Source organism: Ranitomeya variabilis, chromosome 2 (assembly GCF_051348905.1).
Source record: "Ranitomeya variabilis isolate aRanVar5 chromosome 2, aRanVar5.hap1, whole genome shotgun sequence".
NCBI lineage: Eukaryota > Metazoa > Chordata > Amphibia > Anura > Dendrobatidae > Ranitomeya > Ranitomeya variabilis.
This window is the reverse complement of record NC_135233.1, coordinates 616,594,681-616,615,184: the sequence shown is the minus strand read 5'-3', so window position 1 is coordinate 616,615,184 and position 20,504 is coordinate 616,594,681. Positions and strand designations below refer to the sequence as shown.

The following is a 20,504-nucleotide window of genomic DNA, read 5'->3' as shown; positions in this document are numbered from 1 at the left end:
TACGATCTGGTTCTTGTTTTAGTTTAGCGTCTGGGCCCTGGTTTAGAGTCTGGTCTCTGGTTTAGGGTACAGCCCCTGGTTTAGAGTCTGGTCTGTGGTTTAGGGTCTGGCCCTTGGTTTAGAGAGTCTGGGCCCTGGTTTAGTGTCTGGCCCCTGGTTTAGAGTCTGGCCTCTGGTTTACGGTCCAGCCCTTGGTTTAGAGTCTGGTCACTAGTTTAGGGTTCGGACCCTGGTTTAGGATGAGGCTTCTGGTTTAGGGTCTACTATGTAAACTTTTACACTTCCGCTTGCCGTGGTGCCAGTACAGCGCCAGGTACTTAAATCCAGGAACAAGATGTAACAGGGACACATCAGAGAGGAGACGCAGCTTGTAACGGGGACATGTACGACTCAGATTGCTTTTATTGATTTCTGCCAGAGAGAATTTATTGTGTGTAACCCTCCTCTGCCCCCGGCTGCGCTTCCATAATCACTTCATAAATGCTTATCTTGTTATAGACCATGATGAGCGGCCATTCACTCTCACCACCCAATAACTCTCACCAGTACATGATGCATCTTACTGGTCTTTACATAGTATAATTGGGCTTTGTTCACACCTCGTTGTGGAAGTATACATCGAGTCAACAGGCGCCTGTATTAGTACATTTAATAAGGCAATCTTTCTCCTGCGACGCAGAAAGTCAGAAAGTTTGCACCCACATCCTTGCAAAAATGCCCTCATTTTATGATATGGGAAAAAGCGTTAAAGTAAACTTCATGTCTAATGTTCCAATTTTCTTGTAAGTTGTTGCATTTTTCTTGTCCCTGACAAAATGTTGTATTTGAATGATGTTGGAGATCTATATCTTTTCACTTCCCAGGCGATGTATACGACTGATTTGCGCACCCTTTATTTGTTTTTTCCTTTTTGTACCGCAATTACGACGGAGATTGTATTGTTATAATGATTATGAGTAATGGATAAGTTTAGGATTGTAATTCAGCTCCCTGGAATACGCCTTCTTCCATGTTTTTAGCATTTTGCACCGTTTGGCTTTAACAGGCTCATTGTTTCCCTGCACATTCAACTTTGATGTGGTCTGTGGCCATAAATCTGCCTAGAAGAGCTCAAAAATAATTACAAGAGTTAAACTCTCTGAAAGAACATGCTCACTGCTGTATTCTCAGTTCACTCCTTCTGCTGTCAGTAATGCAATAGACAGTGCAATACGGAGGCTCTAGAAGGCAAACGGTGCAAAAAATCAAACCTGATTGCAATTATTGTTTTCAGTCCAAATACATGCATTAATTGAAAAACTTATATAGTGATCCAAAAGGCCCCTATAAGTGTTCTCAAGATGTACAAACTCCTAAAGGACATAAGCAACACATTAAACATGTGCTACCAAGTTATGAAGTTATCACCTATCCTTCAAACTCTGATTCCCAAGAATGCAGCTCTGAAGAGCCCTGTGGAAATGATCGAGCACGACACCTGCAATCCAGTTATTTTCTAGGAGCACTGGACTTTTTTTTAAGACTCGTACAACCCTTTAAGACAGCACTTAATGTCATCAGATGAACCCTTATGGCCACTAGTGCAACATCTGGTATTGTCCTCCACACCACCAGTACTGATATCAGCGGGGACAACAAAGGGCTCTGCTGGGACTTTTCGCAGGCACGGTGAGATAGACGGGATAGCCTGATTATACGATTGTGCATACATAGTCATACATAGCAATGAAACCTTACGTAGGGTAGGTGCTCACAGACCCTCTTATTACTATCCCACACTGCAATCTATTCATCTAGTCTTTATTCCCAGTTTCCACCATTTGCTGTGCCGGAGGACATGGAGGTTGGTGCAGTCATCACAACCCTCACTGCCACCGATCGGGATGAGGACCAGGAGAATAAACTCTCAGACTTCTCTATATTGTCTGGGAATGAAGACCAAACCTTTGGTCTGACCGCTAATCAGAGCGTGGTGTCTATCATCCTGGAGAAGGTATGTCTACATCTTTGCCATCAGCTTTGTCGGAGCTCAGCTACGAAAAACAAGAGACACCTAAAGGGTCGGCGAGATGTGATGTAAAGTTTAAAAAAAAAAAATCAGTTTGCTTGTAATATGTCCAGAGCAAACGATTACAGACACCATCATGTCGGCGTACTACCATCATGTCTCCACCATTTATTGTGTCTGAGGCCATGGAGGTTGGTGCAGTAATCACAACTCTCACTGCCGCCGATAAGTGTGTCACATACAGAGGCATGAAAGTCATCCACAGGGTCCATAATCTACATATTCAAAGTTTGCGTCAGTCTCATTGCTCACACAAGGCTGATGCATCTTTTGTGTTTGCTACGAGTATATAAGCTCTGCTTTCTTTTATGGCCGTGACCTTTCCGTCTTCGATTTTCTTCTACTGCCTCCCCCTTCATTAACTTTGTTCCACAACCCACTTAGATGTTGTTTGGCTGCCGTCATGTAACAGGTGAATGCATTAAAATTACACAGACATCACTTTTGACTCAAATTTTTATTTCATTTTTTTTATTTAAAAATTCAAAATTTTGTTAAAAATCCATGTGCAAAAATTTACAACTTTTTGCTAGATTATTACCCAGTTCAGATGTGTTTGCTGTTGGGAAACCTTAATGGAAAGATAACTTTTCTCTTCGGCTTGGTGAGAAGTGGCTGCAAATTGATCACAGTAGGGAATAAGGTCTCTCGCAAGCCACATCGCAGTGAGTCAGCCCTGTCACGGGGAAGCTTCCTACAAACGTCATCAGGTATGACGAGCGTTCCCCGGACAAGTTAACCTTTCCTCCGGGGATATGGACATTGCATTTCCCAGCTTTAGTACATAATGAAAAGATTTATATAATGTAATCAAACCGAAGCTTTGCTGAACATATGAAACTAGGAAATACGGAAGCAACGTGACTGGTGATTATCAATAGCGTTTGTACTGTATAAATGTCTTGTATACATCTACATGCCACTAATTTGCGGTGCATTTTCCAAGTCTGCAGCTTCAAAAACTGCACAAAAAAAATAAAAATGATTATAATGCAGGGCTTTTCAGTAAAATAGTTTTTCTAAATCGCTCTCTTAGAAGCTTTTGTTGTTTATCTGCATCTCGGACCACCCGAAGTCTGAGCTGTGGACAGCATCCAGCTCATCGCTCCAAGTTGCTTTCTTCATGAGCGACGCAGGACCTTACGGCGCTGCCACATAGGACCTTATGGCGCTGCCACATAGGACCTTACGGCGCTGCCACATAGGACCTTACGGCGCTGCCACATAGGACCTTACGGCGCTGCCACATAGGACCTTACGGCGCTGCTGTAGCGCCCCCACTGCCGCAGGGCCGAGGGGTACCCGGTACCGGGCCTCTGAGTCTCTGCTCTGGGGTTGTCACGGTGGCTAGACCCGGTCCGTGACCCTGCTGAGGGGCGCACAATGATAGATGTGGATGGTGGTGGTGGTGCGGTGCAGTAAATAACGAGGACACCAGGTTGCAGTCTCTTTACCTCTTTACTGAAGGCTTCTGGGTCCTCAGTCCGGAATACGGTTAGCCGGGCTGCGCAAGTCCGGCCGGTCCGATGACACCTCCAGAGTTCCCTTCGCAGGTGGAAATCTGTGCCTTCCTTCTAGCGCTTATGTGTTGTGGTCCTCCCCTGCTGTGCTTACGGGATAGTCCCCACAACTGTTGTGTCTGTTTCTCGTGTTCCCTCACAACTCGATTCTGATGTTCTTCTTCTTCTTCTCGTCCCCCAGATCTTATGGTAGGACGCACCCATATGACGGGAAGGCTCGGAGCTCTTCCGGGACCCTAGAGTCGCCCCTCTCCACAAGTTGCCCCCTATGTCTGCGTAGGTGATGTAGGTGAGACAGACAGCCTATAGCTCTCTGCCCTGCCGTTGGTTTGAAGTAATGCTTATAGCCCTGTACTTCCTCGGCGTTCCGGCCACCGGTTATTTACGCCTCAGTAGGATGTTGCCTCGGTCTAACAGCACGACTCCTACTGGTATTCTCCCTGTTGCGTTGATCTCGTTTCTCACTCAGCACAATAAATCTCGCTTCTTGGCCTTTCTTAGGGCACCGCCGCTATGAAGTGCAGGCGCGGTCCCGTAGCTTTCTCTCTGTTTGCCAGGCCTCTGTCAGGATCCCACCCCTGACAGGGACCCTACCGAATCTTCCCCTACAACACCCTCTGCCACAAGGTGTTGCCTGGTTCCAACCCAGTCAGCTTTCTCTCTAACTTCCTGCCTAACCCCCAGTTTTACCAGACTGTGAGGAGTGGCCTAATGAATAGTACCCTTAGCTCCCTCTGGAGGCCAGACTGTGAAATGTATTGGTGTATGTGATACCTGGTCAGATGAACTCCTTCAGTGCCATCAGACGTACCATAGCCCCCCTTAGCGGCGGAGCCACAGTACTGCAACGACCAGGACTCTGGGGCGCTGCACTGCCACATAGGACCTTACGGCGCTGCCACATAGGACCTTATGGCGCTGCCACATAGGACCTTATGGCGCTGCCACATAGGACCTTATAGGACCTGCAACATAGGACCTGCGACATAGGACCTTATAGGACCTGTGACATAGGACCTTATAGGATCTGTGACATAGGACCTTATAGGACCTGTGACAGGACCTTATAGGACCTGTGACATAGGACCTGAGTCTCTGCACCACAATACACTTCAGCTGAACATCCAGCTGAAATAGTCACTGGTGTTGGTGGCCCCCCTCCCGCACTGGCTCGGTTGCACACTCTCCGACCATGATCGTTACACCTCTGGCACTCGCTGACTCTGCAGAACATATTGCCTCGAACATAGAATAATGTCAGGGGACAAATACATTTTAAAGATGACCTGTTATGTCAAAAAGTGTTCAGTTTTTGCACTTATTTTTCTCCTGCTGCTCCCCGGGCTAAATCATTTTTTTATCCACCATATGGTTAAAAAGATATAAACCTTTTGGTTTAGTGCCAAGTTTTATGGTATTTACCTAAAGGGTGTGACTCTCAGGATCCTCTGGGGTGTGTCTTTAGGCTCCTCTGGAACATTACTCAGTAAGCAACACCCCTTTAGTAAAGTACTTAAAAACTAGCATGAAAAAAAAAAAAATGCCCATAGCTCTTGGACTGTATGGCAGACAAGTGGCTTCTCTGTTCTTCTTGACACCAGACAGCCTCCAGAAGCCTTCACCTCATATGTACAGATGCACTGACCGCTGCCTGTTACCAGTCCAGAGCAAGCTCTGCAGTGGTACTGAACCGATTCCATACCCGGAATCCTCTCCAAGACCTAGTCCAGTTATTTGTCTTGTGCGCTCTTTGCTTTGATAGCAACTGATTCTCTCTGTGAAATTCTTGATGATCCGATAAATCACTAATATACATTTACAATTCATCTGCTCAGTCTTCAAAATCTAGACATTGCAAATTGCTTGTATAAAAACTAAAACATCAAACTTTCTGAAAACAAGAATTTGAGACTCTCAAAACTTTTAGCCACAACTGTATGTTAAAAAAAAGCTTGTCTCTGTAAACATTTTATGTCCTTCTCTGCCCAGAATCTTCCCAACAAAATTTGGAAAAGTTAAATGGTTTCAAATAGAATTAATCAAGGTGACAAGACGGCCTATCCCAGCCAAGAACATGTCACAAAGGCTTTCAGCCGCATTTGTTGCAGTAGATGCTAATTCACCAGCTTACCCAAATTTAATAAAAACCTCTGATATCAATGAACCATTTATAGATCAACTAGATTGTGGCCCGATTCTAATGCATCGGGTATTCTAGAATATGCATGTCCCCGTAGTATATGGACAATGATGATTCCAGAATTCGCGGCAGACTGTGCCCGTCGCTGATTGGTCGAGGCAACCTTTATGACATCATCGTCACCATGGCAACCATTACGACATCTACGTCGATACTGTGCCCGTCGCTGATTGGTCGAGGCGAATTCGCGGCAGACTGTGCCCGTCGCTGATTGGTCGAGGCAACCTTTATGACATCATCGTCGCCATGCTGTGCCCGTCGCTGATTGGTCGAGGCCTAGCGGCCTCGACCAATCAGAGACGTGGGATTTCCAGGACAGACAGACAGACAGAAAAACCCTTAGAAAATTATATATATAGACTAGATTGTGGCCCGATTCTAACGCATCGGGTATTCTAGAATATGCATGTCCCCGTAGTATATGGACAATGATGATTCCAGAATTCGCAGCAGACTGTGCCCGTCGCTGATTGGTCGAGGCAACCTTTATGACATCATCGTCGCCATGGCAACCATTATGACATCTACATCGATACTGTGCCCGTCGCTGATTGGTCGAGGCGTGGCGGCCTCGACCAATCAGAGACGCGGGATTTCTACGTCGATACTGTGCCCGTCGCTGATTGGTTGAGGCCCGGGCGGCCTCGACCAATCAGAGACGCGGGATTTCCAGGACAGACAGACAGACAGAAAAACCCTTAGACAATTATATATATAGATGTCATACTGATATTAACACAATGGATGCAGAAAAGATTCACAATTTGTCCAGGATAGACACTAACATATAAAGTAAAAAGAAAGTTTTCCAGTTATATAATAATAATCTTTATTTTTATATAGCGCTAACATATTCCGCAGCACTTCACAGTTTTGCACACATTATCATATATTCTTATTTTATTAGTCTCAAATATATATATATAAAAAAAACAATAAAAAAATAATCGACAAGAAAAATTATATAAGGACAAAGAAAACAGTACAAAAGTGACCAGCAAAATAAGCACAAAAATAGCAAAATGACCAGCCCCCTGAGGAAGCAACACAATTAATGCACAAAAAACTTGGAGATTTTTCTTCACGTGGTGACCTCGAAATTTGCACTATTACCATTACCATGGATAGAAGCCTTTTTGTACCGTATACCCAATTATGTATTTGTATGCCTGCATATACCATATATGTATGACCACTGCGTCTGCTATATATACACACACTAATATGTTTATGCATTCATACCTTCATTTTGCCATTTTTGTGCTTATTTTGATGGTCACTTATGTACTTTTTTGTCTATCCTTATCTAATTTTTCTTTGTTTTTAAGACATTTGATACTAATAAAATAAGTATCTTATATAGCTGAAAAACTCAGTTCCTATCTGCTCTGTGCCATCTTGACACGTTGCAGGACTGATAACAGCTTGGGAACTAAGAGGGAGGGAGAAAGAGGAGAGGAGCCAACTGCTGTATAGAAAATGTATGGGCTAAGCAGAGGTGGTGACTGGAGCCAACTCCTCAGCCAGGAACATAGCTACTGCTCATATGGTCAGGTGGCGGTAGTTTTGCAGGACTGATAACAGCTTGAGAGCTAAGAGGGCAGGAGAAAGGATATAATCTACTGTTGCATAGAAAGCTATGGGGTAAGAAGAGGTGGTGATTGGAAACAACTCCTCAGCCTGGAATGAAGCTACTGCTCATATGATCAGGCTCTGGTGGCCAATCTGTTTGGCAACAAGCTATACAATATGTAAGATAAAAGCTGACAGCAGGATAAAAGCAGATTTGTTTATGGACTAAGGAGAAACATAAGATGATGGTGAAGCTGGACTACTCGCAGCATACATGTTTTCTTGACACGCTGATGCCAAGGTACGACATTACATTGCTGTCTTTCTACAAATCCATAAGATTTTTTTTTTTTCGGCTTAAATGTTTTTTTGCGGAATTACCTATAACTGCTGGTAAATGACTGTCATTATGTTACTTTCTAAGCCCGCTTATACTATGGCTTTCTTTTCCTTCCACCTTTTTTCAACCCAAGATCATAGAACCTTTATGTGAGCACTTCAAGCTCTCCGTTCCCTGCCGGCTTTATGAAAGTGCCATTTTTATTTTTTTTTAATTCTGTTATCCTTTTAGAGCTCCTGTCAGTTCAGCTTCCCCACTGCCCTAAATTGGCACTTTGGAGTGGCGAGGGGGTGGATGGATCGAGCCTCTGGGTAACGAGGAGGTGTTTTAGGGAAAATGCTGTACTTAGTGAGATTTACTGCATGTGAAGAGAGTCTGTCATATAGACTTATTGAACGCCGGCTCAGAGTCATGTACCTGTTTGATTGGAAGGAGCCTACATAATCGTTCTGTATCACAGGGGGTTAAAGCACCAGTCTCCATCTTTTCACAGTCAGAAAGATTGAAATTCTGACAATTTTCCCCACGCAGTGGTGCAAAAGCAGAGAGCTGACATTTCCAAACTGCAGACTTTTTAACTAGTTGATATAACAGTGATTCTTCAGTGTTCATGGAGCGCCCCCACAGCGCCGCAGGGCCGAGGGGTACCCGGAGCCGGGCCTCTGGGTCTCTGCTCTGGGGTTGTCACGGTGGCTAGACCCGGTCCGTGGCCCTGTCTGTCAGTGGGGGGACGTCCAGTGCAATAAGTGGGGTTAATGGTGGTGTAGCGGTGCAGGTCGCGGCGAATAACGAGGACACCAGGTTGCAGTCTCTTTACCTCTTTACTGGAGATCTCTGAGTCCTCAGTCCAGAATACGGTTCACCAGGCTGCGCAAGTCCGACCGGTCCAATGGCACCTCCAGAGTTCTCCTCACAGGTGGAAATCAGTGCCCTCCTTCTAGCGCTGTGTGTTGTAGTCCTTCCCTGCTGTGCTCACGGAAAGTACCCCACAACGGTTGTGTCTGTTTCTTAAGTTCCCTCACAACTCGATTACTTGATGTTCTTCTCGTATTCCATCCCGCCCTGTTATTCAGGTTGGAACGGCACCCGTTTGTCAGGTAGGCCTGGAGTTCTTCCGGGACCCTAGAGACGCCCCTCTCCCGCAATTGCCCCCCAAGACTTCATAGGTGATATGTGTTAGACAGCCCGCCTTAAACTGACTGCCCTGCCGCTGTTTGGAGTATGGCTTGAAGCTGTATGCTATTCCACTCCCTCGGCGTTCCGGCCACCGGTAGTGCGCCTCAGTAGGATGTTGCTCCGGTCTTACAGCATGACCCCTACTGGTATTCTCCTTTCGCTTGATCTCGTTTCTCACTCAGCACAATCTATCTCGCTTCTAGTCCTTTCTTAGGGCACCGCCGCTATGCTGAGCAGGCACGGTCCCGTTACGTTGTTTCCAATGCCAAGCCTCTGTCAGGATCCCACCCCTGACAGAGGCCCTACTGTCTCTTCCTCCACAACACCCTCTGCCACAAGGTGTTGCTTCGTTCAATCCAGTCAGCTTTCTTCACTAACTTCCTGCCTGACCCCCAGTTTACCCACTATGGTGGGGAGTGGCCTAATGAATAGAACCCTTAGCTCCCCCCGGAGGCCCAGCTGTGAAACATATTGGTGTCTGTGATACCTGCTCAGAGGAACTCCTTCAGTGCCATCGAACGCACCATGGCTCCCCATAGTGGCGGATCCACAGTACTGCAACGACCAGGACTCTGGGGCGCTGCACTCCCCCCTGGTTAAACACAGTACTCCGGGACTGGGAAGAAAACAACAATACAGGTTAGCAAAAGACATACAATTTTGTTGAGTGCAAAACAATAAGTATACTTGAACAGGCTTCCCTTTATGGGAGGTGAGGACACTTTTAACGTTACAAACATAATTAAATATCATAGCAACAGGCTCCAATTAACTCTCATTACCCAACCGGGTATTCTACTAAGTGCATATTTTGTGAACAATAATTTAACATTGCCTTTAAGGATTCACACTCTAAATCCACTAAAGACCTTCCTATAATCACATTATAAGGTATTCTAACTTTTCATTCGCCTTCTTTGGAATCTGCAGGACCGCCTGTCCTATCGGCGCCAGACCTACTGCCTCTCCTTTCTGTTACAGGACCGCCCCGTTCAGCCAGGGCCTACTGCCTTTTCAACTACTATACATAGTATAGAACATAACTTTACTTTCAATTTGAGAACACTGAGCCGGCTCTACTTGGCTCCTATAAGGACTCGCTCCCTAACCCCTACGGGTTCACTCTCTGTCCTTAGTAACGAACTAACTTTCTATGGGGACTCAGGGTTTACCTTCTATCCTCACCTTCGTTATTACTTCCTTTCTTTCAACTATGCAGGACTCTAATTCTTCCCCTATGGGCTCTCTGCATCTTTCCTTTTAAAGAACATTATCTAGGTTTCACATTTCAAACAGATTAAACACACATAACTTTTCTTTATGCATAACAGTTACATTTCTTCCAGAGCATCATCATATTACGGTTCTAAAACAGTATCACTTTCAAGTTTAGGTCACACATCCCCCTTAAGAGGGGATCAAGTCTTTCTGAGGTAGCTCGTCTTCTCAGCCTACCAGTCTTTGCTCAGCAAAGGTTCCAGAACGGTATCTTCGCAAAGAGTCTTTAAGTAAAACCAGTAGAAAGCGCCTTTAAGAAGGTGCAAACTATTTACACGAAAGTTTGGATCATGCACTGTTCATGATTTCTCAGTTTGTAAAACTTATGCAAAAACTGGTAGGAAAAACAAACAATAGGGATCCCGGGTCAACTAAGGGATCCATAAAGAGTTAACCCTGAACGGGTTTAGCAGCAAACAGTATACAAACAGTTAACGGACAAAACTATTTACAGATTCATGGTATCGAGGTTTAGTTGGACGGCTTCCAGGGCTGCACCTGGCACTTAACCCTTCTTGGCCTGGGCAAAGTGAGGTCCAGGGTTACACCCAGTGCTGGACAAACGCCGTTAATCCGTCCTTCATGTATGGTTAAATCATGCGCAGCGATGGAGGTCTGCGCAGCTTGAGTATGGGCATTTGCTGCAGCAGAGGTAGCGGCCGCTGCAAGATCAGTCACTGGAACGGAGTCAGCAGCTGTGGCACTAGCAGTCACTGGAGTGGTGTCGGTCGTCAGGGCAGGGTGGCTCTTCCTACCTGCTTCAGATGCGGTTCCTCCGGTGCCGGTCTGCTCCGTCTGCGCTGGGGTCTGGAACGCTGGCTGCGGGGCCTTGTGCTGCGACGCTGTCATCTCTGCTTGCAGCACCTCGCTTTCCGGCAGGGCCTTGCTTTCTGGCTTCGGAGCGCTGGAACTTCTTTCTTGCTCCGGACCAGACGAGGCTGCCGACAGACGTCTGGCGAGGCTCCCGATGATGGTCTTCTTCCACCCGGCCTCAGTGCTCAGCTGCATCCGCCGGGGTTGGTGGATCAGCTCGTCCGCTCCGGTCTGCAGGAGGTCAGCGCCAACTGTGGAGGTCTGGCTGCGGTGCCTCTCCGGGTAGCTGGGGGAGTCCTCGGCTCCGACCCCACGCTCCGGCTCCGGGCGGCTGGCCATGGCGTCCTCCATGTTGCTCGCTTCTTCTTCCTGGTCCTTTTCCCGCTCTCTTCTTCGTGGGCGGTTTCGTTTTCGTTGTCTCTGCCCACCATTGAGGATCAGGAGGCGGATCTCGGCTGCTGACGGACACGTCCTCAAGGGGCCGAGATATTTAGACTGGGCGGCCATTGTCTTTCGCGCTCTTCAGCTTGTTCACGCCCACTTCCACGCCCTTCTTCTTCTCCTGCGCTCTCCTTAGCGCTGTAATGGCGGCGGTTTTGGCGGGAACTTCTGGCGGCAAGTGGCAACACACAGTCTTTGTAATAAAGCACAGTCAAAGCACGATAAATCACAGTTCCAAGGCACACATGACCTGATTCTTCAGGCTTAAGTAGATCCTGTTCGTGACGCCAAGTTTGGAGCGCCCCCACACCGCCGCAGGGCCGAGGGGTACCCGGAGCCGGGCCTCTGGGTCTCTGCTCTGGGGTTGTCACGGTGGCTAGACCCGGTCCGTGGCCCTGTCTGTCAGTGGGGGGACGTCCAGTGCAATAAGTGGGGTTAATGGTGGTGTAGCGGTGCAGGTCGCGGCGAATAACGAGGACACCAGGTTGCAGTCTCTTTACCTCTTTACTGGAGATCTCTGAGTCCTCAGTCCAGAATACGGTTCACCAGGCTGCGCAAGTCCGACCGGTCCAATGGCACCTCCAGAGTTCTCCTCACAGGTGGAAATCAGTGCCCTCCTTCTAGCGCTGTGTGTTGTAGGCCTTCCCTGCTGTGCTCACGGAAAGTACCCCACAACGGTTGTGTCTGTTTCTTAAGTTCCCTCACAACTCGATTACTTGATGTTCTTCTCGTATTCCATCCCGCCCTGTTATTCAGGTTGGAACGGCACCCGTTTGTCAGGTAGGCCTGGAGTTCTTCCGGGACCCTAGAGACGCCCCTCTCCCGCAATTGCCCCCCAAGACTTCATAGGTGATATGTGTTAGACAGCCCGCCTTAAACTGACTGCCCTGCCGCTGTTTGGAGTATGGCTTGAAGCTGTATGCTATTCCACTCCCTCGGCGTTCCGGCCACCGGTAGTGCGCCTCAGTAGGATGTTGCTCCGGTCTTACAGCATGACCCCTACTGGTATTCTCCTTTCGCTTGATCTCGTTTCTCACTCAGCACAATCTATCTCGCTTCTAGTCCTTTCTTAGGGCACCGCCGCTATGCTGAGCAGGCACGGTCCCGTTACGTTGTTTCCAATGCCAAGCCTCTGTCAGGATCCCACCCCTGACAGAGGCCCTACTGTCTCTTCCTCCACAACACCCTCTGCCACAAGGTGTTGCTTCGTTCAATCCAGTCAGCTTTCTTCACTAACTTCCTGCCTGACCCCCAGTTTACCCACTATGGTGGGGAGTGGCCTAATGAATAGAACCCTTAGCTCCCCCCGGAGGCCCAGCTGTGAAACATATTGGTGTCTGTGATACCTGCTCAGAGGAACTCCTTCAGTGCCATCGAACGCACCATGGCTCCCCATAGTGGCGGATCCACAGTACTGCAACGACCAGGACTCTGGGGCGCTGCATTCACACTGTATTGTTCATGGTAAATAAGATTCTATATACTGTAAAAAAGAAGTTATCTACCTTTGGAGAGTAGGAGGAGGTGAGCTGGGACATCCGCTTGTGAATGGAGGATCCTGTCTTATCTACTGTATATAGAGGTGTTATCAGTCATTGTAGAGGAGGAGGTGAGCTGTGACATCACCTATTGAGAATGGTGGATCCTGTGTTATCTACTGTATATAGAGGTGTTATCAGTCAGTGTACAGGAGGAGTTGATCTGTGACATCACCTATTGTGAATGGTGGATCCTGTGTTATCTACTGTATATAGAGGTGTTATCAGTCATTGTACAGGAGGAGGTGAGCTGTGACATCACCTATTGTGAATGGTGGATCCTGTGTTATCTACTGTATATAGAGGTGTTATCAGTCATTGTACAGGAGGAGGAGGTGAGCGGTGACATCACCTATTGTGAATAGTGGATCCTGTGTTATCTACTGTATATAGAGGTGTTATCAGTCATTGTACAGGAGGAGGAGGAGAGCTGTGACATCACCGATTGTGAATGGTGGATCCTGTGTTATCTACTGTATATAGAGGTATTTTCAGTCACTGTACAGGAGGAGGAGGTGAGTTGTGACATCATCAATTGTGAATGGTGGATTCTGTGTTATCTACTCCTGTCACCCCTCCTGGCGTTTTTAACTAAACGAGCCACCTTGTGCTGCACTAATGCTGCATTCTGTCAAGGTGGCTCTTTTATTTGGGGTCCCTTCCAACGCTGAAATTTTCGTTTTTTTAATTTGCCCGCCATACCTGTAGTCTGTCCGGGGGGCATGTTTTTTCCCCCTCGGGACACAAACGCCTCCCAGCCATCACTCGGCCCGTGAGCCGGGTGCCGCCTGCTGTGCCTTCGTTAACATCCCTGGCGCCTGCGCTGTAAGTTCCTTTTTTGGGCATGCGCAGTTTGCGGTGGCCTTCGACTCACATCACATGATGAGAACTTACGGCGCAGGTGCCGGGTACGTTAATGAAGGCACAGGAGGCGGCGCCCGAAGGGGCCGAGTGATGGCTGGGAGGCGTTTGTGTCCGGTGGGAAAACACATGCCCCCCAGACAGACTACAGGTATGGCGGGCAAATTTAAAAAAACGAATATTGCAGCGTTGGAAGGAACCCCAAATAAAAGAGCCACCTTGACAAAATGCAGCATTAGTGCTGCACAAGGTGGCTCTCTTAGTTAAAAACGCCGGGGGGAGGGGCGGGAGGGGGGGACAGGTTCCCTTAAACATACCTCAGCAGAATTTGTGCTTTCGTTGCCTTTTTTTCAGAGGATATGACTGATCAAAAAAACTTTCTCCACTCATGGTTAGTGGTTGGGTGAAGCAATTTAATGTCAGACTACTGTGTTTTCTCTTTTTAAATCATAATGACAACCCAAAACATCCAAATGATCCTGATCAAAAGTTCACATACCCTTGTGATTTTGGCCTGATAACATGCACAGAAGTTGACACAAATGGGTTTGAATGACTACTAAAGGTAACATCTTCACCTGTGACCTGTTTGCTTTTGTAATCAGTGTGTGTGCATAAAAGCCTAGTGAGATTCTGGGATCCAGACAGACTCTTGCATCTTTCATCCAGCCACTGATGTTTCTGGATTATGAATCATGGAGAAAGCAAAAGAATTGTCAGCGGCTCTACGGGAAAAGGAAGTTGAACTGTATAAAACAGGAAAGGGATACAAAAAGAAATCCAAGGAATTGATAATGCCAGACAGCAGCGTTCATACAGTGATTAACAAATGGAAAATCAGGGGCTCTGTAAAAACAAAACCACGGTTAGGTAGACCAACAAAAATGTCATCCACAACTGCCATGAAAATTGTTCGTGATGCAAACAAAAACCCACAAACAACATCAGCTGAAATACAGGACTCTCTGAAAACTAGCAGTGTGGCGGTTTCAAGATACACAATAAGGAGGCACTTGAAGAAAAATGGGCTGCATAGTCGAGTCGCCAGAAGAAAGCAATTGCTGCACAAATGCCACAAAGTATCTCACCTACAATACGCAAAACAGCACAGAGACAAGCCTCAAAACTTCTCGAACAAGGTAATTTAGAAAGATGAGTCCAAAATTTAACATTTTGGCCACAACCAAAAACGTTACATTTGGAGAGAGGTCAATAAAGGCCTATGATGAAAGGAACACCATTCCTACTATATAGCACTGCGGAGGATTGCTGATGTTTTGGGGATGTGTGAGCTACAAAGGCACAGGAAACTTGGTCAAAGTTCAAGAAAAGATGAATACAGCGCGTTATCAGCAAATACTGGAGGCAAATGTGCACTCATCAGCCCGGAAGCTGCGCATGGGACATACTTGGACGTTCCAACATGACAACGATCCAAAACACAAGGCCAAGTCGACCTGTCATTGGCTACAGCAGAACCAAGTGAAGGTTCTGGAGTGGCCATCTCAGTCTCCTGACCTCAACATCATTGAGCCACTCTGGGGAGATCTCAAGCACGCAGTTCATGCTAGACAGACCAGGAATTTACAGGAACTGGAGGCTTCTTGCCAAGAAGAGTGGGCAGCTTTACCATCTGAGAAAATAAAGAACCTCATCCACAACTATCACAAAAGACTTCAAGCTGTCATTGATGTTAGAGGGGGCAATACACGGCATCAAGAAATGGGGTATGTGAACTTTTGATCAGGGTCATTAGGATTTTTTGGGTTGTCATTATAATTTAAAAAGAGAAAACACAGTTGTTTGACAATAAATGGTGTCACCCCACCACTAACCATGAGTGGATAAAGTTTTGGTGTTATCATTCATATTCTTTGGAAAAAGGTCAAGAACACAAAAATACTGCCGGGGTATGTAAACTTTTGAGCACAACTATAGAGGTGTTATCAGCTGTGACATCACCTAATGCGAATGGTGCATCGAATGTATAGAGAGGTGTAGTACAAAAATACTGGTCAGTTTGAGTAAAGCTGTATTAATACGCTACAATGGCCACACCATTTTAATAGATTGTAAGTAGATAAAGAGTGAAACAAACTAAACTACCAGTGAGAAAAAGATGGTCAGATAATGTGGTGTAATATCTCACCTAGTGAGGAGCATCTTTGTAGAACTTGGTTCGGGTGAGCAGTTGTTATGCAGAACAAATGATGTTGCTGAAACGAGGTGATATGAGAAAAAAGGAGGCCAATGAAACCATTCTTGGATTGTCCTGGGGTCTACTGACCCAAACCCAACAGCCTCAAACATATAGGAGACTGTTGGGTGCAGGTAAGGAGACTCATGGTCAGCTTGGTGCTTACTCGAACCATGGCATACGCATGTCTGAACTTGGCCTTATCCAGCATTGTGGAACAGAGAGATAGGTTTCACAGGAGGTTCAGTAATTTTTTTAAGTCCAGGGTAGCAGTGTGCACACCATCTACCTTTATTCAGGGGTTGTTCTGTGCATGAGCCTGGCTATATAGCCCAGGAAAATGACATCACAGAGGTTTATCGGATTGTGCGGCCATCTAGTGTGCAGAGGAGCAGAGGGAACATGCGGGCGCGGCAGTAGGAGGAAGCAGCACCAGCTACACAACTTTTAGGGGAAATGGACATCAAGTAAGTAAGAATTTGAAGATTTACTATAAGTTACTATAGTCCTTAAAACATTTCAGGATAGCCAAAATGTATAAAACTATCAGGTACCTAGATAGTAGAGAAGAGTTTAACAAGTGAACTTCAATAGGAAAAGGATTAGGTGGACGGACCTTGTAGCAAGTAGCCCGAGTGTCGTCAGGAGCAGCTGGGAAAGTAAATAGACACTTAGATGGAGAAGAGTCAAGAAAAAAACATGTGGTAATAGGATGCTCTACTTCAGTGTTCCCCAAGTCCGGTCCTCAAGAGCCACCAACAGGTCATGTTTTGAGGAGTTCCTTAGTATTGCACAGGTGATAATTGCATCACCTGGACAGGCAAGCATTCAATGACCTGTGCAATACTAAGGAAATCCTCAAAACATGACCTGTTGGTGGCTCTTGAGGACCGGAGTTGGGGAACACTGCTCTACTTCCTGAAGACTCAGGCGGAACAAAGCCACCTAAGGAGGCCCTGAAAGGCCATAGCAAACAGACAGACTAGCAAAGAGGGAGCCGGCCCAGGGGAAGGAAGTGAAAACCGGTGCTTGAGCAAAGCCCGATGCTGGAGCCGATACAGGTAATTAACAAGTATCGATACTTTGCACTCTATTAGAGATGTCCATTAATGAATGTATTTATCCCTTACAGGATCTGGATTATGAGCACGTTAATAAATACATCCTAATCATTGACGCCAGGAACAAGGTTGAACTGTCAGGAGCAGAGTACGGGGATAGCTCTACCGCAACCATAATTATCAGTGTTGGCAATGTAAATGAAGCACCAGTATTTACGGCGAAACAATATGAGGTCCAAGTAGCTGAAAACACACAGGTTGGATCAATTATACTGACAGTGGAGGCCTTCGATCCAGATGTCTCAGACGAGACCAACCTACGGTGAGTGACAATAACTGTGAAAGTACAAAATATTAACTATAAAAGCTCTGTTAGAAAAGGTTCTCGAAACTTAACACACATTAACATTCGGCTAGGCAGATACTTGATCCTTCTCTTCCCCGACATTGGTTCTGCTGAAGTCTGATCTCAGCCCCCCGAGTATAGACATCTTCTGGGGCGGAAATTTTTTTTTTCTGCTAACTAAGAATCTATCAGTGAACTCGTTATCTCAACTGATCGGTGACCGAAAGATCAGCTCAACCTTCTGGTGGTCATAATTTAGCTGAGAGGAGCTCAGAAGAAGAGAGGTAAGAGTCAAACTCTCCTACAAGAACGTCTTCACTGACCGATGCTCATTCTGCAGCCAGAAATAGTGTAAAACAGAAGCTACATAAGAAAAACGGTGCAAACTTCTTAAAGAAACTCATTGGCATTTCTTCAATCACAGCCGTCAAAGTCTCAATATTCCAAAGAGTGGAAATGTACACTACATGGATATTTTGAATAGTAGAGAAAAAAAGGCTCTGGAACAATCAATAAGGATATTTTTATACATATTCATTGACAACATTTCAGTTTCTTGCCCCCAGTGAATAAGAATAAACCTTCCATACTGCAGGAGTCAGCACATTCAGGATGTCATTATAGGTGCCTGGCTTCAGGTCAAGGAGTGGGCATGAAAAAGAACACCGATCAATAATGACATCAGGAGGGCAAACTGGGAGATTTTGTGTCTGCAAAATGGAAAAATCAATGTATTATCTTATCCCGACTCAGATAAGACCTGGGGATAATTGAAGTCTTATTTAATGTCTGGCTCTGCTCTATTAGTGCTACTATAACCGTGGAGGCAGGTGATACCAGTATTTGTAGAAAGATTAGGTACAGGTATTAATCAATGATTAAACTATCAGAATGCACCCGAGTGGTAATAATTGCAGTTTCTAGTCATCGAAAATCCAAGTCCAGGCTACTCCACAATGATAAAGAAAGTTATATATAGCAGAGACGGCCTGGAGGGAAAAGTAAGAACACAGTGTACTGTTGGGTTACACGTAATATCGTCTCAACAGTATTTCTTAAATAATCAGAGGGAGCACATAAGAGCTATGCAGCAGACTGGGGGCTGTATGGTTAGAAATACCAATTTTTAATTGAGGTCAGTTCCATAGATCATGTGGTTTTACAGAACATTACTATAATACTGCCCCTATGTACAAGAATATAACTAATATAATACTGCCCCCTATGTACAAGAATATAACTACCATAATACTGCCCCCTATGTACAAGAATATAACAACTATAATACTGCCCCCTATGTACAAGAATACAACTACTATAATACTGCCCCTATGTGCAAGAATATAACTACTATAATACTGCTCCTATGTACAAGAATATAACTACTATAATACTGCCCCTATGTACAAGAATATAACTACTATAATACTGCTCCTATGTACAAGAATATAACTACTATAATACTGCCCCTATGTACAAGAATATAACTACTATAATACTGCCCCTATGTACAAGAATATAACTACTATAATACTGCTCCTATGTACAAGAATATAACTACTATAATACTGCCCCTATGTACAAGAATATAACTACTATAATACTGCCCCTATGTACAAGAATATTACTATAATACTGCTCCTTTGTACAAGAATATAACTACTATAATACTTCTCCTATGTACAAGAATATAACTATAATACTGCTCCTATGTACAATAGAACTACTATAATACTGCCCCTACGTACAAGAATATAACTACTATAATACTGCTCCTATGTACAAGAATATAACTATAATACTGCTCCTATGTACAAGAATAGAACTACTATAATACTGCCCCTATGTACAAGAATATAACTACTATAATACTGCTCCTATGTTCAAGAATATAACTACTATAATACTGCCCCTATGTACAAGAATATAACTACTATAATACTGCCCCCTATGTACAAGAATATAACTACTATAATACTGCTCCTGTGTACAAGAATATAACTACTATAATACTGCCCCTATGTACAAGAATATTACTATAATACTGCTCCTATGTACAAGAATATAACTACTATAATACTGCTCCTATGTACAAGAATATAACTATAATACTGCCCCAATGTACAAGAATATAACTACTGTAACACTGGAACAGGCAATCACGCAGACCTTCACTCCATTCATTGCCTGTACAATTGCTGTAGATAGAGTGTATCGGACAGGGGAAAACTTGGTACAAATCCCTTACAGTGTATGTGACTAAATTCGGAAGTGCCGTTTTGCATCATTGTTTGCACTTTCTTCTGTCTTATTTCGTCATTGGTTGATGTGATTGTTTTCCAGCTACAGCATCATAAATGATTCCAGAAAATGGTTTTCCATCAAAAAGGATTCTGGCGAGATTCAGCTTCTCCGTTCATTGGACAGAGAGCAGTTTGGAGACGCTTATCAGATGCAGGTTGTAGCAATGGACAGAGGTGAGAACGGCAGGTGGTAACATGTCTGGCTCTTTAGTTTGATTTCCACAATACATGACATCTGATTGAGCATTAAGGACACCATCTTACTAGCACAGGGGTGTCAGTGTCCATCTGTGTCCTTGGATGGGAATGCAGGGATTAAGATCGCTGCAGGGCTGGTGACAGAAGGGGATGATGGTGGTGATTGTTTTTCCCCTGGAGACAGTGATTCACATAAAAATAACAGTTTTGCTTCAGCTGAGCGACTGCCAGGTAATGATATCGTTCCCATATAGTGTGAAGTCTCCCAATAAATGGGGCAATTATGGAAGGGTCTCTGTCTTGCATATTGGGTGGGCACTGGGTTTTATTGGTAAAAGTCTAAATAATTAAAAAAAAAAAAAGACTTTTAAACTCTCGCACACTTATTTTTCCATTCTAAGTATTCATATATGAGTCGTTGGGATAAATCATATTCTAGGAAATAGTATAAATGACTAACCCTAATGAATGACTTTCTGAGAAGAGACTAATAAAAGGCAGGTTTACCTTGTGTGCTGAATGAGAACCTCTCCAATGTCCTGACCTCTTTAGTAACCCTGGATGTATTCTCTATAAAATACAAAATGTTAGC

At 45.1% G+C, this 20,504-nt stretch overlaps 1 protein-coding gene across 1 annotated transcript in view; it reads left to right on the top strand.

The window, feature by feature from the left end:
• CDH16 (cadherin 16) overlaps window positions 1–20,504 on the top strand; it is a 98,219-nt gene that overhangs the window by 64,885 nt on the left and 12,830 nt on the right. The window contains exons 10-12 of the mRNA XM_077281655.1: window positions 1,811–1,993; window positions 17,137–17,387; window positions 19,755–19,888. Coding sequence (XP_077137770.1) covers window positions 1,811–1,993; window positions 17,137–17,387; window positions 19,755–19,888 — 568 coding nt within the window. The remainder of the gene's footprint in view (window positions 1–1,810; window positions 1,994–17,136; window positions 17,388–19,754; window positions 19,889–20,504) is intronic.